The sequence below is a fragment of the Triturus cristatus genome, chromosome 3_1, assembly GCF_964204655.1.
Source record: "Triturus cristatus chromosome 3_1, aTriCri1.1, whole genome shotgun sequence".
Taxonomy (NCBI): domain Eukaryota; kingdom Metazoa; phylum Chordata; class Amphibia; order Caudata; family Salamandridae; genus Triturus; species Triturus cristatus.
Genome location: NC_140583.1, coordinates 103,526,635 through 103,547,236, shown reverse-complemented (window position 1 = coordinate 103,547,236; position 20,602 = coordinate 103,526,635). Strand labels below are relative to the sequence as shown.

The following is a 20,602-nucleotide window of genomic DNA, read 5'->3' as shown; positions in this document are numbered from 1 at the left end:
ACCGATACCTAAAAAAAGTGGAAAATTAAGATCATAGCCATAGAACAGACCTATTTTAGCAACTCATGAACATCTAAAACACAAATGAAGTCTGTGAATGTGAATTCTAATAGAGTGGTCCCATCTATGCTGTACTTTGTGATAAACTCTCACCACTCGTTCCATTCAAATTAGTTCATAACCCTCCGACTTTCACCAGTTTGTTGATGTACCACCTCTAAAGCCTACAAACTCGAATCTTTACCTTTTGGACCGCAAACGGTCACCAGATTTGGAACTATCATCAAGGACACGCTCAGTGTTCCTGATGCAAACCACATCACCCGCTTAAAATAGGATGGCCTAGGCTATTTTCCTGGCATACAACTCTTGTTTCTGTTTGGGTAGGGCCCTTCCACACTGGCTCTCACAACATCATCCACCTCTTGAGACTCACTACTATCTCTGGACCATTTCTTCATCCACACTAGGTACAATTTTTAAACTAGTTTCCCACACTTCAATAACTGGACAAGAGCCACACCAGGTACCGAAGGTGGTGTAGTGCGATAAAATCAATTTCATACTCTGCACCAAACGCTTCACACTTGACCACCTGACACATGCAACTACAACCCAGTTCCTTTGCTCAACCAGCCCATTTGTTTGGGGGTAATATATAATGAACTTCTTAGATGCCTTGCTCCTACTTTTTTTCAGGAAAACCACCCTTTCCTTAGTCACAAATTGGACATCACTGGCTGACAAATATGTTCTAGGGTGAGCAAAAAAACGATGGATTTAGGCCCAGATCTCTGTACTGGGGTGAATGTATGACATTGTTCTGCATTCTGTCCATCAATAGTTCTTTTTGCATTTGTCACCCCGAGTGGGACGGGTATGATCAGACGTGAGTCCTGTGCTCTCCATGCCACTGAAATCAAGCTATCCTGGCTGAAGAGGGGTGAAACCCCGAAACTGGTCCTAGGAGGCTTGTTTCCAGTCCAGGGAGGACCTGGTGTGGCAGTTCGGGCTGGACTGTTCCCATTGGGCACAGGGTCAAGACTGATTTGCATATGGCTGGGTCCAAACTGGAATGGCATGGTGAGCAAAAAAACGATGGATTTAGGCCCAGATCTCTGTACTGGAGTGAATGTATGACATTGTTCTGCATTCTGTCCATCAATTGTTGTTTTTGCATTTGTCACCCCGAGTGGGAAGGGTATGCCCAGACGTGGGTCCCTTGCTCTCCATGCCACTGGAATCAAGCTATCCTGGCTGAAGAGGGGTGAAACCCCGAAACCGGTCCTAGGATGCTTGTTTCCAGTCCAGGGAGGACCTGGCCTGGCAGTTCGGGCTGGACTGTTCCCATTGGGCACAGGGTCAAGACTGATTTGCATATGGCTGGGTCAAAACTGGAATGGCATGGTGAGCAAAAAAAACGATGGATTTAGGCCCAGATCTCTGTACTGGGGTGAATGTATGACATTGTTCTGCATTCTGTCCATCAATTGTTGTTTTTGCATTTGTCACCCCGAGTGGGAAGGGTATGCTCAGACGTGAGTCCCTTGCTCTCCATACCACTGAAATCAAGCTATCCTGGCTGAAGAGGGGTGAAACCCCGAAACTGGTCCTAGGAGGCTTGTTTCCAGTCCAGGGAGGACCTGGTGTGGCAGTTCGGGCTGGACTGTTCCCATTGGGCACAGGGTCAAGACTGATTTGCATATGGCTGGGTCCAAACTGGAATGGCATGGTGAGCAAAAAAACGATGGATTTAGGCCCAGATCTCTGTACTGGAGTGAATGTATGACATTGTTCTGCATTCTGTCCATCAATTGTTGTTTTTGCATTTGTCACCCCGAGTGGGAAGGGTATGCCCAGACGTGGGTCCCTTGCTCTCCATGCCACTGGAATCAAGCTATCCTGGCTGAAGAGGGGTGAAACCCCGAAACCGGTCCTAGGATGCTTGTTTCCAGTCCAGGGAGGACCTGGCCTGGCAGTTCGGGCTGGACTGTTCCCATTGGGCACAGGGTCAAGACTGATTTGCATATGGCTGGGTCAAAACTGGAATGGCATGGTGAGCAAAAAAAACGATGGATTTAGGCCCAGATCTCTGTACTGGGGTGAATGTATGACATTGTTCTGCATTCTGTCCATCAATTGTTCTTTTTGCACATCAATCAGTTGCATAGGTGGAACTCACATAGAACGTCACCTGCCACAGCTTGCACATACCGAACAGTTCTTAACACTCACCTCCACATACATATTCATACTTGCCCACCAACAACTCACTTGAATTCTGTGCTTGGCCAAGGCAGACCCCAAATGTCCTTCATGTCCATTATGAAGAACCTCTGTCTTCAAAACTTCTGGGTGAGCTAGCTTCTCTGCCCACATCAGTAAACCATCCTCCACTGATAGTTCATCCAAGCCTTGCAAAGGCTTAAATAATCTACTTTGCTTCAGCCATCCACTCATGACATGTCTGATAATTTCCTGCAAAACCACATAGCCTTAAAACACCACAAGCCAAACCTTCTCATCTATAGCATTTGTGGTTACTAATTCCACTGAAGCAATAAAACTTGTCTATGTTGGAGTTTGATATGGAACTTGCTATGTGGGATCCATAAACTGAATTCTAAGATATGGAATCCATAAACTATCCGGGTTTCATAAACTGAGTTCTAAAATGGTGTAAGGAAATTCTATATGGTGCTGAGGCAGTTGACAGATGACACCATCTGCCAGGGGTTACGTGTATGACACTTCAGTTATCACATTTAACAGCATTTGACATCCTATTGAAGACTGTGTTTCTCTCATGCAGATAAGGAGAATGTGCATTCTTCTTTGGCTAGGAGACTATTACTAAAGATGTGTAGGACATTTCTTGACAAAGGTCATGCCCTACACCCCCTGGTGAAAAAAGGGGTGGGGTATTTCTGGAAGATGATTGTTAACAATGATTTGCCCAAAATAAAGAGTCCATTGAAAAAAAAGTGGTGTTAAATCCCTTTGATCCCAGAGATAGAAATATTGCTGCTGCTGCTACCAGTAGTTATGTATTGGGGTAAGTGTTTATTCAAATACGTGATGGGCAAGAAAGGGTGGTGGCGTTTGCATCAGGAGCTCTGAAGGATGTTAAAAGATCATACTCTGAAAAGGAGGCGTTAGCTTGCTGGTGGGGTGAGCAGCATTTTTAGGACATATGTATGGTGGGCTCAGTTTGAACGGAGCATCAATCGCAAGCTGCTGGTAGATTCTTTTTCATCCAAGGGTGCAGGTAAAGCAACTGCTTGCATTGCTAAATGGTTGTATAGTTTGCAAGGGTACACGTTAGTCATAAAGTATGTGCATGCAATTAAAAATGTCAATGCTGACTGTTTGTCATGTTAACTACTAAACAGTGTTCTTTGTGAGGACAATGGTGAATGTATGGTGGCTAATCTGGAGGAGTCTTGCAGAGGGGCCATGTCAGATGAAGAATGGAGGAAGGCATCATTGAGGATGAAACTTTGAAATTGGTATTATCAATGATGGATGGCGTGGAAAATGAGGGGACACGATAAGTATGGAGTGGATTTGAGTGGATTTTGTCCATTATAGAATGAGGTGTTGGTGGTCAAAGAAAGAGTCAGGAGGTGTGACAGGTTAGGGGTTCCTGAATGTTTAAAGCTACTAGAGTTGTTACATGAGGGACACAGAGGAATGGCAGCTATGAAAAGAAGTGCCTGCGTTGATTTCTGCTGGCCTGGTATGGATGGAGAAATTGAGAGGTTTGTTTGCTTGGCCTGCATGTGTAGTGATATGTCTTACAAGGCAACAGAGTCTCCTATTATTCCAGGAGAATTTCCCAAAAGTGCAAAGTAGAAAGTTGCCATTGGCATTTGCGGACCATTAGAGTGTCTTGGGCTAAGGTATGCCATTGCCAATGAATCACAAACAGACACAGCCATAGACCGAGCAGGTAAGGGCGGTGGGGCCGGGTGCGGGTGGGTGGGCATTTTGACTGTCGGTGACGAGGGATAATTACTTATTTATTTAGGATGTTTGGATCTAACTATCGTAGATATTTAACGATAGCCCTCCTTTCAAAGTCAAGAGGCAGTGAAAGCCATTTCCTACACTCAGGCCAGAATTCTGAAACTCCTCTTACTCCACGTTAAGTTTCCAAAGCATTGAACCACCCCTACAAGCAATCGGTACAAAAGGTCTGTAACTTTATCAGAAAGGACTGCACATTTCTGCATGCACTGTCAATAATGATTCACCACTGATGTGTGCAAATGTGTCTACCTTTTTATTATCATGCTCCACATAGTGGCATTGGACGATTTATGCTACTTACTGTGAAAATCTGGACATGAGTGTGCTGCTTCCAGTGAAATGTTAGTTGAATGAAAACAGGCAGGCATGCTGTAAGTTCACCCAAGTGAAATAAGATATAAAAATACACCCCAAGTTAAATAATTAATGATGTATTCTAGACCAATCGCCGTCTTCTATGACATCATTCTGCTATGCACAAATGAGATATGAAACAAACCATGCTTTTTACTTTTGATCCACCTCAACGACTCCTTCTCTTCAATATTGAGCCATGGAATGCACCATGTGTTCCAGATCAGCAGGGTGGGATTTCACCAACCTGTGACCTTTAGAGGCAGCCAATCCGTGGACACGCTGCCTCAAAGATCCCTGCATCCTTTTCAGTTCCACAACAGTCGTGGTATGTGGGAGTTTTCCAATTCAGCCGCATGGCTATCCGGCAACTCACATCCCATCCTCGTCGCCAAATGAATCTGCTGTGTCTTCTAGAATGCTGCACAAATGTAAAGGAGATCCGAAGCAGGAACATCTATTGTGACTGGTAAAGTAGAGAACAGCGAGCTGCCAGCTTGACCGTCCAACACTGTGATAATCACTCTACTGATCAACTGTCACCAGTTGAGAAATAACATTCAAAACTATAAGTAAACATTCTACCTATAACATGTACCTCACTGAACACATAGCTAAAGACAGGGCAAAGGGCTGTGCAGAAAGGAGAATTGGACTGAAAGCAGAGAAGGTGTGACTCTGTGCTTACTGTGCTGACTGAGGCTAGCCTCAGTGTAGATAGGCACAGATAAGGGGATGAGAAAGCAGCCAAATAAAAGGGGCCTGCCAAACAGCCATGCGCACTTTGCATGTGCTCCATGCAGCTACAGCCTGCATGGAGAACATGCCCAGGCCCCCAATCCCCATCTGAGCGCCAAACCACGGCGGCCTTGTGATTGGCTACGGGGAGCCAGGGAACCGCGTCCTTCCTGCTTCCCTGTTCTAGCTGGAAAGACGACAGAGGGATGGCAGAGGAGAGAACTGACAATTAGGTAAGTTATTTTCTTATTTTTTACCCTCTCCCCTGTCCTCCCACTCCCGATCCTTGCAGGCCACCACTGGTGGTGAGAAAGAAGGTTCACTCAGAATTTCAGTGGCAGGTTTACACTCAGAATACTTAAGCGGAAAAACACCACAGAGGAAAAAAGGATATTTATCTCTGTAAAGTAGCAACAAGAGATGTTGCATATGGGTTACAGGAACCTAACACAGATGGAAGCATTACAATTACACTGTTTGCTCATATTGGGTTCTAAAGGTTTTTTTAAATACTGCACGTAGCAAATGAAGACAGTTATGGCTAATGCTTGCCTCCTGTCTTGTCCTTAAATATGTCATATTAAGCTCCTTCTGTTACCGCTTCAATTTCCAGTGCCCCAAACTCTGCTTAAAGTACAGTATTGAAGGAGAAAAGCCCCGAACAATTCATGCTTAGTAGTCAAACATTAAAAAAAAAAATGTTTTTTGTGGAAGATTCTCTGTTTGGGAAAATAGTTCAAGATTTTTTTTTCACTATTCCTAAACCCTAATTCGTGTCTTATTACTCAGCATACGTACTAATGTAATCTAGTAAAAACTGTCAGTACTCCACTGTCTCAGTAAATTCACAGCACGTGTATTCATAATAAGCAGTGCACCTAGCAGCACAGATGCACTGTATTACACTTTATCAATCAGCAATTGTGTAGTCATGATCATGTAAATCAGTCAAATACTATTTTTAGAGACCTCTTTAAGTAACTCCTATTATACTGAATAAATGAATTATTAGGTGTCGTTCATCACCCACCTTTTGGGTACAGACCCTGATTTGCAAAGTTTGAAAGTGATAAATTAGGCATAAAATTGAAAAGAGAAAAATATACAATTCCATAAAAGTTGGAATTGTTACACTCAGCTTTATTTATAATATACTACACCCTTCAAAGACAAACAGTTTTGCACATATCTTTCCACTGTTATTAAATGTTAACATGTTTCAGTGTATCATGCTTAGCGGGCATTCATCAGACCACTTCAGTTTTCATTTGCTTTACCATTCAGACAATGCACAGCTCACTGATTTATCCAGCTGATATCAATATACGTTCATATTTAAATTTTTCATGATCCCCCACATATTGAGAAAGCTTTATTCTTTTCTTCGGGATCTACGCAGAAATATTGTACGTTACAGTGCTACTTGCCTAACATTGTTAACCCATAGAGAGCACTTCCTCATTGTACGTTGTCAACAAACGAAACCAGAGCAATAGCAAGATCCTTCCACTCCCAGATTAACACTGCTCCGAAATGAGGGTAAGAAACTCACTCACCGATGTGCATTACATTTGTTCTTGATAATAACAATGACAAAATTACCGACTCCTCTTTTATGCCCCCGCTTACCCCTTCTCCCTCTACTCTTCTTTCTCCTCCTAATCCTCTCTCTTCCTTTTTCTCTTCTTTATCATCCTCCTCTTTTTCAAAGGGATGCTCCTAGGTAGAAACTATGATTCACCACTGAAAAGTTTTTAAAGAGCCTGTCTGTGATCATGTCACATTTACACCTACTTATTTTCATGATCTACATCAATTTTGCTCTTAAACAAATTTCGGCAGACGGGTGAAATATAAATCCCATAATATCCTATTTCGGCGGACAGATTTCTGTCACCGTTGTGACGGAGTAACCCATCGGCTAGAATCTAAATCAAGTCTCTACTGATCACTGTGGCATCCTTGAGACAGGTGTGAGTAACTTAAACGTTTACATTTATTCTCAAGGGCAGCTTCAAGATAAAGGTTATTACTGGTTGACCTGCATGGGAAGAGTTGCTTAAACTCCCAATTTGTACTGGAGGACTTTGTCCCAACTTCTTACATGTGTTGTTGTGTGAGTGAGTCATAGGATGATACTGCGCAGTTGACATTTTATTAGTTTATTGAACATGGGTTCACAAAAGATTTTATTTTAATTAGAATGTAAATAATGAGGATCCTTCCCACCACCACCATCCACCTATAAAACATCTGAGTCCTTTGCTATGAAGGATTTTAATGAAACCCTGAACATTCTGACATTCCAGTTTCGGTCATTTCATGTACATTTATGTTTTTGGAAGTTAAAAACGTCTTTTATTTAGTTGAAATGTTAACAGAAAATATAATATAATAAAAAACTGCCCAATGCATATTCACAAGTCCAGGTAGAGACATACAGAGCACAGAGTGCACAATGTGGACAATGTAGTAAAGCTAAAGATGCATACACCAGGTATGCTCTATGTCTATAAAAATGGCTGCCGCAGCCTGCCGGGTAATCTTCTGGATGAGACTAGGACAGCTTGGTTGGCATATTCCAAGGCTACATCAAAAGTGTAGTCATCATGGATAGCAGTGTCTACTGAACTGGCAGTCTTGTGGTCAATCGACCATATTTACTTTTGGCTTCCTCCAAAGGCACCCGGCAAGCATCAGGAGAGGAGTTGAGGTTGCACCGTGTTTACAACAATGACCAAACTGGGAAATCTCCTCTTGTGCCCTCTTTCAAGTACTATGCCTACTTTAAGTTTTTTGTGATCCAGTCTTGGAAAGGTGCCACCTTTGTGTAGCCCGAGTAGAGTTCATTGCTGCAGGTTTTATCGTAGCCCCAGCTCACAATTCCTCTCAGGTACCACTTGGCCTCTGGGTCAACCAGTGGAGGTATCACTGCTATGCCCCCTGTCTCTGATGGGCAGATATTTGATACTACCTCCCAGGACTGCTGTGCACAGAACATGCTTTCGGTGATACTGACAGAGATGCCATTCTGTTCGTATTGCTGCTCACACGAGAGGGAGTCAACCACTCGAACAGCACCCGCTCGAATGGTATCATTTTTGTAACTTGGGTCTTGAGGTCCCATCAGAATTTTCCACCCGGTGATGATGATGAGGGCATCACCAGAAGATGAGTTCAAGTCAGCTGGAGTGGCGAGGCACACTGGCTGGACCCTGGCACTCACCTTAGCCTTGTCGAGTAGTTTCAGTAGAGCAATGTCAGAATCCAAAAGGATGGGGTCATAGTTTGGATGTACAAGGATGGCCGAAATCTAGAATATAGGAAAAAGCATACATTATTGCTCCTACTGTGATCAGTGTGAACAGAGTATGGTACATTTTGGTAGGAAAGTGGCCGAAAGCCTTAAAAAAAGGTAATGGGGTGGTGCGGCCCCACTCCCCGAACCGTACTAGCCCCCAGGTACACCATAACAGGGTTGGGTCTATTACCATGTTGTGGGGAACCCACCCATGGGACATATTAGTGTCCCTGCCTGCATTAGCACAGGTAGGGAAACATATGTCTGCTCCCACCCAGCAGAATTATTTTTAAAGCTTCCCCTGGGTGGGAGCAGACATGCCTGCCTTGCTCGCAGAAACACAGGCAGAGAAGGTATATCCTCTTTCACTCTGGAGCTTTAAACAAATGCTCCTACTGGGTGATAGCAGACGTTTGTTTCCCTGCCTTGACTCTTGCGAGCAGGGAAACACATATTGCTCCCGCTCGGAGGGAGCAAACAAATACAGCTGCTCCCGCCGGTTAGGAGTAATGCAGGCTCCTTCAGCACGAGGGGAGCCAGCTAGGGCCACATCGGCCCTAATGCTCGACTGTGACCCTTAAGTTGCTGTTTGGTGGCACCCACGTAGAATAAAGTCAGGTCCCAGGGAATGAAAATACTAGTTCTGCATTTACAACTATTTCTTAGTGCAAAAATGTTCCAGCACTATTTCTTAGTGCAAAATTGACCCAGCACTATTTCATAGTGCAAAAATGCTCCCTCTCATCCCAAATAGACACAAGGATGCTCTAAATGTAGCAGACACAATAAGCCGAAAGCAGCTTGCTAAATGTGCTATTAAGGTAGGATGTTTCTCCAAAATTACTCCCGGCACGCTCTGGTCCAAAACCGACACAATGCTGCATTTGTGCTCTAAGAAATGATGCTAAAAGCAGCAGAACACCATTAGAAAGTGCAAGCGTCTGCTAATGCTTGCTAAATGTGCTCTTGCGGTTGGATTATTACTCACAAATTATGTGAGTATGAGTAATCACACGATTATTGGTAATTCCATCAAACGAGTAACACGAAATTGCCTACATAATTTGGATTACTCCGAAATAATTGACATTCCACCCAGGACTATGTATTACTCTGTTACCTGATGAAGTCCCTGAATGGCAAATTTAGAAATGATCGCCACGGCAGGGGTCATTTCTAAAGCGTTGGTGGCAGGAAGTGCTGTCACTGTGTTTCCTGTCAATGCTTTTGTAAGTTTGACATTTTGCTCCATCAACATGATAAAGCCATCCATCAAATGTATTTATTTGTTTTTAAAAAAAAAACAGTAGCAGGATTATCTTTTTGAAACTAAACATAAAATGCCTCCTATCCATGGGAGTTATCTCCCGTTAGAGATGTTTGGCCAAGGCAGAGATGGAGTAGTCTAGCCGTAGTCAAACTATCATCTGTCACACTTAAATTAAGCGGATGGACCATTATCTTAAAGGTAAGACTAACCCCATTGCGCATAGTATCCTGACTTCCAAGATATTAATCAGGCCCCAAGTTTTTAAAGAGTGTGTGGTCATCCAGACAATATGTCTGAAATATGAAACTAAGCAATTATGCTTACAGAAATTAGGAGCTTACATCGATGTTGTTGCCGTGTCGATTTCTGTGATGGGGAATTTTGCATACCATACCACCAAAACACAAAAGAAGTAGGTTGCCTGTACCCTTCAACTGGGCAAAGAGAATTTGGTAAGATCTGGAGAGTTAAATACTGTAGCTTACGACTGGCCTAAAAGAAGGCCATCTTTAATGTAAGTGGATGTCTCACACACAATATTGTGTCAGGCTTCATCATAGGCATCCTCTCCCCACCCTTGTATGATGGTACTACCAGGAATCAACCTCCACGAAGACTTGGCGAAAGGAGGGAGTTCTTGCATAAAACTTACAGGACAAAATCAGGATCCGGTTCCATTAAAAGTACCTTGAATTTCCTCGGTTATCACCTTTCTTAGTGAAGACCTCAAAAACAAGTATGTTGTTGGAATCTACAGCGATCTCTGTAGATTCCATCAACATCACTAATAAAGGTGATAACCGAGGAACTTCATGCTACTTTTAATAGAACTGGATCCCGATCATTTATAAAAGGACCCTGGGTGAAGGAACATCTCAATGGATCATTTATAACAGGACATGGGTGAAGGAGCATCTCAGTGGGTCATTTATAACTGGACCCAGGGTGAAGGAGCATATCAGTGGGTCATTTATAATAGGACCCGGGGTGAAGGAGCATCCAAGTGGGTCATTTATAACAGGACCCGGGGTGAAGGAGCATCTCAGTGGGTCATTTATACCAGGCCTTGGGGTGTAGGAGCATCTCAGTGGGTCATTTATAACAGGACCTGGGTGAAGGAGCATCTCAGTGGGTCATTTATAATAGGACCCAGGTTGAAGGAGCATCTCAATGGGTCATTTATAACAGGACCTGGATGAAGGTGCATCTCAATGGGTCATTTATAACAGGACCCAGGGTGAAGGAGCGTCTCATTGGGTCATTTATAAAATGACCTGGGGTGAAGGAGCATTTCAGTGGGTCATTTATAACAGGCCCTGGGGTGAAGGAGCTTCTCAGAGGGTCATTTATAAAAGGACCTGGGGTGAAGGAGCATCTCAGTGGGTCATTTATAAAAGGACCCAGGGTGAAGGAGCATCTCAGTGGCTCTTCACGACAGGACCCAAGGTGAAGGAGCATCTCAGTGGGTCATTTATAATGGGACCCGGGGTGAAGGAGCATCTCGGTGGGTCATTTATTATAGGACGCGGGGTGAAGGAACATCTAAAGTGGGTCATTTATAATAAGACCTAGGGTGAAGGAGCATCTCAGTGGGTCATTTATAACAGGACCTGGGGTGAAGGAGCATCTCAGTGGGTCATTTATAACTGGACCCAGGGTGAAGGAGCATATCAGTGGGTCATTTATAATAGGACCCGGGGTGAAGGAGCATCCAAGTGGGTCATTTATAACAGGATCCGGGGTGAAGGAGCATCTCAGTGGGTCATTTATACCAGGCCTCGGGATGTAGAAGCATCTCAGTGGGTCATTTGTAACAGGACCTGGGTGAAGGAGCATCTCAGTGGGTCATTTATAATAGGACCCAGGTTGAAGGAGCATCTCAATGGGTCATTTATAACAGGACCTGGATGAAGGTGCATCTCAATGGGTCATTTATAACAGGACCCAGGGTGAAGGAGCGTCTCATTGGGTCATTTATAAAATGACCTGGGGTGAAGGAGCATATCAGTGGGTCATTTATAATAGGACCCGGGGTGAAGGAGCATCCAAGTGGGTCATTTATAACAGGACCCGGGGTAAAGGAGCATCTCAGTGGGTCATTTATACCAGGACCTGGGTGAAGGAGCATCTCAGTGGGTCATTTATAATAGGACCCAGGTTGAAGGAGCATCTCAATGGGTCATTTATAAAAGGACCTGGAGTGAAGGAGCATCTCAGTGGGTCATTTATAAAAGGACCCAGGGTGAAGGAGCATCTCTGTGGCTCTTCACGACAGGACCCAAGGTGAAGGAGCATCTCAGTGGGTCATTTATAATAGGACGCGGGGTGAAGGAACATCTAAAGTGGGTCATTTATAATAGGACCTAGGGTGAAGGAGCATCTCAGTGGGTCATTTATAACAGGACCTGGGGTGAAGGAGCATCTCAGTGAGTCATTTATAACAGGACCTGAGGTGAAGGAGCATCTCAATGGTTCATTTATAATAGGACCTGGGTGAAGTAGTATCTCAATGGGTTATTTATAACAGGACCTGGGCTGAAGAAGCATCTCAGTGGGTCATTTATAATGGGACCTGGGTGAAGGAGCATCTCAGTGGGTCATTCATAATAGGACCTGGGTAAAGGAGCATCTCAATGGGTCATTTATAACACGACATGGGTTGAAGGAGCATCTCAGTGGGTCATTTATAATAGGACCCGGGGTGAAGGACCATCTCAGTGGGTCATTTATAAAAGGACCCGGGGTGAAGGAGCATCTCCATGGGTAATTTATAACAGAACATGGGTTGAAGGAGCATCTCAGTGGGTCATTTATAACAGGACCCGGGGTGAAGGACCATCTCAGTGGGTCATTTATAATAGGACCTGGGGTAAAGGAGCATCTCAGTGGGTCATTTATAACAGGACCTGGGGTGAAGGAGCATCTCAGTGAGTCATTTATAACAGGATCTGAGGTGAAGGAGCAGCTCAATGGTTCATTTATAATAGGACCTGGGTGAAGTAGCATCTCAATGGGTTATTTATAACAGGACCTGGGCTGAAGAAGCATCTCAGTGGGTCATTTATAATGGGACCTGGGTGAAGGAGCATCTCAGTGGGTCATTCATAATAGGACCTGGATAAAGTAGCATCTCAATGGGTCATTTATAACAGGACATGGGTTGAAGGAGCATCTCAGTGGGTCATTTATAACAGGACCCGGGGTGAAGGACCATCTCAGTGGGTCATTTATAATAGGACCTGGGTAAAGGAGGATCTCAATAGGTCATTTATAACAGGACATGGTTTGAAAGAGCATCTCAGTGGGTCATTTATAACAGGACCCGGGGTGAAGGACCATCTCAGTGGGTCAATTATAATAGGACCTGGGGTGAAGGAGCATCTCAGTGGATCATTTATAACAGGACCTGGGGTGAAGGAGCATCTCAGTGAGTCATTTATAACAGGACCCGGGGTGAAGGAGCATCTCAGTGGGTCATTTATAATAGGACCTGGGTGAGGGAGCATCTCAATGGATCATTTATAACAGGACCTGGGGTAAAGGAGCATCTCAGTGGGTCATTTATAACAGGACCTCGGGTGAAGGAGCATCTCATTGAGTCATTTATAACAGGACCTGAGGTGAAGGAGCAGCTCAATGGTTCATTTATAATAGGACCTGGGTGAAGTAGCATCTCAATGGGTCATTTATAATAGGACCCGGGGTGAAGGAGCATCCAAGTGGGTCATTTATAACAGGATCCGGGGTGAAGGAGCATCTCAGTGGGTCATTTATACCAGGCCTCGGGGTGTAGGAGCATCTCAGTGGGTCATTTATAACAGGACCTGGGTGAAGGAGCATCTCAGTGGGTCATTTATAATAGGACCCAGGTTGAAGGAGCATCTCAATGGGTCATTTATAACAGGACCTGGATGAAGGTGCATCTCAATGGGTCATTTATAACAGGACCCAGGGTGAAGGAGCGTCTCATTGGGTCATTTATAAAATGACCTGGGGTGAAGGAGCATATCAGTGGGTCATTTATAATAGGACCCGGGGTGAAGGAGCATCCAAGTGGGTCATTTATAACAGGACCCGGGGCGAAGGAGCATCTCAGTGGGTCATTTATACCAGGACCTGGGTGAAGGAGCATCTCAGTGGGTCATTTATAATAGGACCCAGGTTGAAGGAGCATCTCAATGGGTCATTTATAAAAGGACCTGGGGTGAAGGAGCATATCAGTGGGTCATTTATAAACGGACCCAGGGTGAAGGAGCATCTCTGTGGCTCTTCACGACAGGACCCAAGGTGAAGGAGCATCTCAGTGGGTCATTTATAATAGGACCCGGGGTGAAGGAGCATCTCGGTGGGTCATTTATTATAGGACGCGGGGTGAAGGAACATCTAAAGTGGGTCATTTATAATAGGACCTAGGGTGAAGGAGCATCTCAGTGAGTCATTTATAACAGGACCTGAGGTGAAGGAGCATCTCAATGGTTCATTTATAATAGGACCTGGGTGAAGTAGTATCTCAATGGGTTATTTATAACAGGACCTGGGCTGAAGAAGCATCTCAGTGGGTCATTTATAATGGGACCTGGGGTGAAGGAGCATCTCAGTGAGTCATTTATAACAGGACCTGGGGTGAAGGAGCATCTCAGTGAGTCATTTATAACAGGACCTGAGGTGAAGGAGCATCTCAATGATTCATTTATAATAGGACCTGGGTGAAGTAGTATCTCATTGGGTTATTTATAACAGGACCTGGGCTGAAGAAGCATCTCAGTGGGTCATTTATAATGGGACCTGGGTGAAGGAGCATCTCAGTGGGTCATTCATAATAGGACCTGGGTAAAGGAGCATCTCAATGGGTCATTTATAACAGGACATGGGTTGAAGGAGCATCTCAGTGGGTCATTTATAACAGGACCCGGGGTGAAGGACCATCTCAGTGGGTCATTTATAATAGGACCCGGGACGAAGGAGCATCTCCATGGGTAATTTATAACAGAACATGGGTTGAAGGAGCATCTCAGTGGGTCATTTATAACAGGACCCGGGGTGAAGGACCATCTCAGTGGGTCATTTATAATAGGACCTGGGGTAAAGGAGCATCTCAGTGGGTCATTTATAACAGGACCTGGGGTGAAGGAGCATCTCAGTGAGTCATTTATAACAGGACCTGAGGTGAAGGAGCAGCTCAATGGTTCATTTATAATAGGACCTGGGTGAAGTAGCATCTCAATGGGTTATTTATAACAGGACCTGGGCTGAAGAAGCATCTCAGTGGGTCATTTATAATGGGACCTGGGTGAAGGAGCATCTCAGTGGGTCATTCATAATAGGACCTGGATAAAGTAGCATCTCAATGGGTCATTTATAACAGGACATGGGTTGAAGGAGCATCTCAGTGGGTCATTTATAACAGGACCCGGGGTGAAGGACCATCTCAGTGGGTCATTTATAATAGGACCTGGGTAAAGGAGCATCTCAATAGGTCATTTATAACAGGACATGGTTTGAAAGAGCATCTCAGTGGGTCATTTATAACAGGACCCGGGGTGAAGGACCATCTCAGTGGGTCAATTATAATAGGACCTGGGGTGAAGGAGCATCTCAGTGGATCATTTATAACAGGACCTGGGGTGAAGGAGCATCTCAGTGAGTCATTTATAACAGGACCCGGGGTGAAGGAGCATCTCAGTGGGTCATTTATAATAGGACCTGGGTGAGGGAGCATCTCAATGGATCATTTATAACAGGACCCGGGGTGAAGGAGCATCTCAGTGGGTCATTTATAATAGGACCTGGGTGAAGGAGCATCTCAATGGGTCATTTATAACAGGTCCTGGGGTGAAGGAGCATCTGAGTGGTTCATTTATAACAGGACCCAGGGTGAAGGAGCATCTCAGTGGGTAATTTATAATAGGACCTGGGGTGAAGGTGCATCTCAGTGGGTCATTTCTAATAGGACCTGGGTGAAGGAGCATCTCAGTGGGTCATTTATAACAGGACCTGGGTGAAAGAGCATCTCAATGGGTCGTTTATAACAGGACCCAGGGTGAAGGAGCATCTCAGTGGGTCATTTATAACAGGAACCAGGGTGAAGGAGCATCTCAGTGGGTAATTTATAATAGTACCTGGGGTGAAGAAGCATCTCAATGGGTCATTTATAACAGGATCCAAGGTGAAGGAGCATCTCAGTGGGCCCTTTATAATAGGACCCGGGGGGAAGGTTCTCAATGGGTCATTTGTAAGAGGACCCGGGGTGAAGGAGCATAGTGGATCATTTATAATAGGACCCGGGATGAAGGAGCATCTCAGTGGGTCATTTATAACAGGAACCGGGGTGAAGGATCTCGATGGGTCATTTATAAAAATAGCACTTGGGGAGAAGGACATCTCAATGGATGATTTATAGTAGGACCCGGGGTGAAGGAGCAGCTGGCCCTATATGAGCCACAAAACCCACAAGCGATATAGCTGCGGGATTGGGCTCCAAGTGCAGTTCAGCCCCAGTCCCTGCCTCTCACCTGACTCCCTGTAAGGCACTCAAGCATGTATTGGCGCCCCATTCCAGGCCACATCCTTCTTCTCACCTATGCTCAGCGCAGATGATAAATGAGAAGGTTCATCCCTATGGAGAAGGGTATAAGAATCTGCATAACCATTCCTCATTTCAGCTGGATGAGCTTGTAATAGGTGGATTCATATGAGGAGATATCTCTGCATCCAAGTCTGCCCTAAACATCCTGGCCCTAGTCTTTTTAAGGGGATCCAGGAAACACTCACTCTGAGGTTCTGAAGGCTCTTCTCTTCCCTGGCATCATCTCGGTAGAACTTCCCAAGCACCACTTTCATCTCGGCCGTCTTGAGGACGGTGGTCTTGCCCAGTTCCGTCACGCAGTGGGCCGCCACCACCACGGTGCGCTCGTTCAGGAGGGCACCGCTGCAGATCAGGAACCAGGATCCCTTGCGCTGACTTGGGTCTTTCACGCCATTGGTTTTCCTATATATGGCAGCCTGCCAGGGCCAGCGTGTCTCCGTCAAATTTGCCAAGGTGAAGTTGTTAATTTTTCCACAAACTGTCAAGAAATTCATAAGAAAGCGATTACGATGAACAGAATTTTCAAACAGTCCATTGCACAAGAGTCTCCCGGTACCTCTAGGTAACAGCTAGTATTTGAAGAAAAAATATTATATTTTCTGTGTTAAAAGCTGCCTTATCTATCATGATGTTCATTATGCTTGATCTTGGAACAGCAATCTTTGCGATTTTTCTGAACAAACATCTTGGCTGGAGACAACTTTAGCTTTCTTGCAAGACTCATGCGAAAAAAAACACATAAAAATGCATACAAATATACATACATAGAGGTGTTTTAGATCAGCTCTTATATACTGGTTTCTTCAACTGTAATTAGTGTTTTGCTTCTACCCACCAAAGCATACAGCATGGGTCAGTGGGTGCGCTCACTTCAGCCATTGCCTTTCTCGCACTGGGAGTGAAGGCATATTTCCTGATCACCCTCACAGCTGCCTAAAAAGAAGTGTATTTCGGTGCCAGGCTGGGGAGGTCATACTTTACTGGGCAAATATTTCTTCTTTTTCTCTTTTCTTTTTTGTTCTCCTTTTTATTTTGTAGTCATTCTTATGTGTTACAAACTATGGGCCTGATATACAGTTTGGTGGATGGGTTACCCCATCACAAATGGGATGGATCACACAGATGCTGTATTACAGGTGCCACAGAATATATTGCACTTATAATATGGTGGATGGGTTGTCTTTCATGTTTGTGACGGACAGTGCTGAATTCGAGCCGGTGGTTTCCGGTACTCTGCAGCAGCATTTAATTGTCAAAACTGGTGCATGTAACAGTCTTGCACAGGGTAGAGCTGTCTGGCTAATTTAGAGATGAACACAGCAAAAGTTAATTACTAATTTAATATGCATTACAAATTACTATTACCTGCCATCCAAGACATTCTTATAGCTTTGGGGACTTCGGGGTCTGATATAATCCAAAATGTCACACTTGTAGGATTGTGATGGTTAGTAGTTGTGTTGTTACTATCATTGGCAGCATGGCAGGGGCAATGTGTAGTATAGGCTGCAGTGTCTCTGGCACTTATGTTTTTATAAATTTAGCACTGGCGACGGAGTATCCCATCCACCAAAATCTAAATCATGCTCTATGTCTCCAAGTTACAGTAATCCACAATCGTTTTTTCTTCTAAGTGGCAATAAGAATTCAGTCTGTGGTGGATCCAGTTTGAAGAAGACTGGTATCATCAAACAGGTTCATTGTTTTGGAAAGTATTTGAGGGTGGAGCGATGTAATAAGGATTAAACTTTTACGCAAAGCAGAGTAACGTCAGCCTATTGATGAATGTTGATGTCTTGATCATTTCTCATGGCTCGGAGAGTGGTTCCATGTACACCCTGAAAATGCAGGGGGGAAGGAATGAACCTGTGGCACACCATATCCAAGGTGCAGATTTTCTGGTCTGTGAGAGGTTATCTTGACAATTTGTGAGCTTGATTTCATTGTAATCAAACCCTATTTGACAGTATGTTTAGCAGGGTGCGTGGTCAATGGGGATGCAGGCCGCTTACAGGTCAAGAAAGGTTAGAACGCAGGTGTCATTATGTCACCAGGTATTTGAAGTTTGGAGCTGCCATTTCAGTTCTGCTTTGGCAGTGGAACCCAGACCTACTCTTGCATGGAGACCCTACTCTATCACCATAGCAAAAACATTGTGCAGGTTATTTTTGCAGACAAATGTTAAGCGTTGAATAGAATCTTATTTTTTAAAGACTTTTGCTAGGAAGCGAAATTTGGATGGCGGTACCAGGTTTTGGAAGATGCTGTGGTCAAAAGTAAGTTTTTCAGGCTGGGGTAATTTGTCCTCACATTAAAGCTAGTGGGAATTTGTGTCTAGTGATACAAAGCCTCTTTAACAGATACACTACAAGGCTTCCTTAATAGTTATGTATAATAGTTTATTCTCACTGTGAAAGGCTGATCTACATTTATCTATATGCCACCCAGAAGTCCTCCCAGGACTTCAATATCAACAGGAAATGGCCAGACCAAGCTAGAAAAGTATCTTCTTTAGGGCATTTGGTCGATACCTGGATGGAACAGCACCAGGACTTTGGTCTTTTCCGTCAACCATTAGGACAGCACTACGACCATACACATCCATAAACTGCATAAGTGTGAAGGTGTAAGTTTGGTCTCCAACATCTAGCAAAAAACATAAACCCACGCAACTGACACAAGTTAAAGGAGCACAACGCTCGGGTAGCTCATTTGTAGCTCATTTCAGAACCAGCTGCATCTTTTTGGTGGCCATTGGCATCTTCGTGTTGAAATGGATGTCTAAACATCAAAATGTATATGTATTGACTCAATTTCTGGTTTCTGTGAGTAAATGGCAGTCCACTTTCAACTCTAAAATCATATTATTAACTTGATGGTATTATATTAATACCTAATATTCAGGAGGCCTATTATTCTCCAGCCCAGCCCATTCTCTCATTCACCATGCCCATCAATGCTTGAGTGACACTGCACAAACATGCACTTTGAGTTGAGAAAGGTTGTCGGTGTCTGGGGTTACTTTTGTTTCCATTTAGAGGGCCACATGACCTATCATCTTGAGTGGGACAGTTATGTTACGTTAAAATATTTGTAGCGCTCATGGCTGTCCCAGCAACAGCCATCGCTAGAAATGGAGAAGGTAAGACCGGCGGGAGAGAGCAAATAGGCAGAGAATAGCCAGGTCTCCACAGGCCTTCTGAAGGCCCAGTGGCCATGGGTGCACCTGATAGATAGAGGCAGAGAGTTCCAAATGGGTGGGGGCTTCTGCAAGGAAAGAGCGACCTCTGCTCTTGCTCTTCTCACCAGGGGCACAAAGGCTAAGTGGAGGTTCGCCGAGCGCAAGGTGTGAGAGGGAACATAGAGTCGGAACAGATTGGGCAGGATAGGGGGGCCGGAGCCCGTGAGGATTTGTGGTAAATACAAAAGGCCCTAAAGTTAAATATTTGCTCCACTGGGAGCCAGTGAAGACGGCGAATAAAACCAGAGACAGAACAATGCTTTGGAAGAGCAAAAAGAAGCCGAGCTGCAGCATTTTGGGCTCACTGGAGCCCCTTTATCTGCATCTTATTCGACCCAAGGAACAATGCATTGCAATAGTTAAGTCAGGTCAAATAAGTCAGCCTGGACAGTATGGTAGATTGAATGATTATCTGACACGTGTGGGAATCAAAGAGTCCCAGAATGGGTCTTAAGCCTTGGAAGAGTCCAATGCAGATGCCTGCTACCGATTTTGCCTGGACTTCAAAGGACAGAGTACTGTCTACCCAGACTCCCAGATTCTTAACAGCTGTTTTAGGCTGCCTGGGTAGTCCTAGTGCGGAAGGCCACCAGTGGCTGCCCATAGCTGGATATCTCTCCCCAGGAGAAGAATTTCAGATTTATTAAAATTTAACTCTAGGCAATTGGCTGCCATCTACTCGGAGATGATGACCAAGTCTTCTTGAAATTTGGTGGGATTCTGCAAAGGGTCGTTAGAGAAAGAGAACACCAGCTGTGTGTCATCAGCATAGGATACCAGGCTGATGTTATGTGATTTCTCAACCTGAGCCAATGGAAATATGTAAATATTAAACAGAGTGGGACTCAGTGCAGAACCCTGGAGAACCCCATAGCATAGTAATAGAGTCAGGGAGTGGTAGGGTGGCGAGATGACTTGAAAAGTTCTGTCAGACAGAAAGGACGTGAACCAGGAGAGAGCATTGCCACTGATACCAATTTCCCACTACCGATGCAACAAGATCTTATGAGAAACAGTATCGAATGCTGCACTCAGATCCAGCAGAATCAGCGCAGTAGATCTGCCCTCATCCAATGAGAC

At 44.5% G+C, this 20,602-nt stretch overlaps 1 protein-coding gene across 2 annotated transcripts in view; it reads right to left on the bottom strand.

Annotated features, from left to right (window-relative positions):
- Nucleotides 1-6,247: 6,247 nt before the first annotated feature.
- PAMR1 (peptidase domain containing associated with muscle regeneration 1) overlaps nucleotides 6,248-20,602 on the bottom strand; it is a 293,605-nt gene continuing 279,250 nt past the window's right edge. Inside the window, exons 10-11 of one of the 2 annotated variants that reach the window (XM_085643491.1) lie at nucleotides 16,467-16,759; nucleotides 6,248-8,437 (exon numbers count right to left, since the gene is read on the bottom strand). In XM_085643491.1, coding sequence (XP_085499617.1) covers nucleotides 7,907-8,437; nucleotides 16,467-16,759 — 824 coding nt within the window. In that variant the 3' untranslated portion in view covers nucleotides 6,248-7,906. The remainder of the gene's footprint in view (nucleotides 8,438-16,466; nucleotides 16,760-20,602) is intronic. The other variant, XM_085643490.1, reaches the window with a different exon arrangement.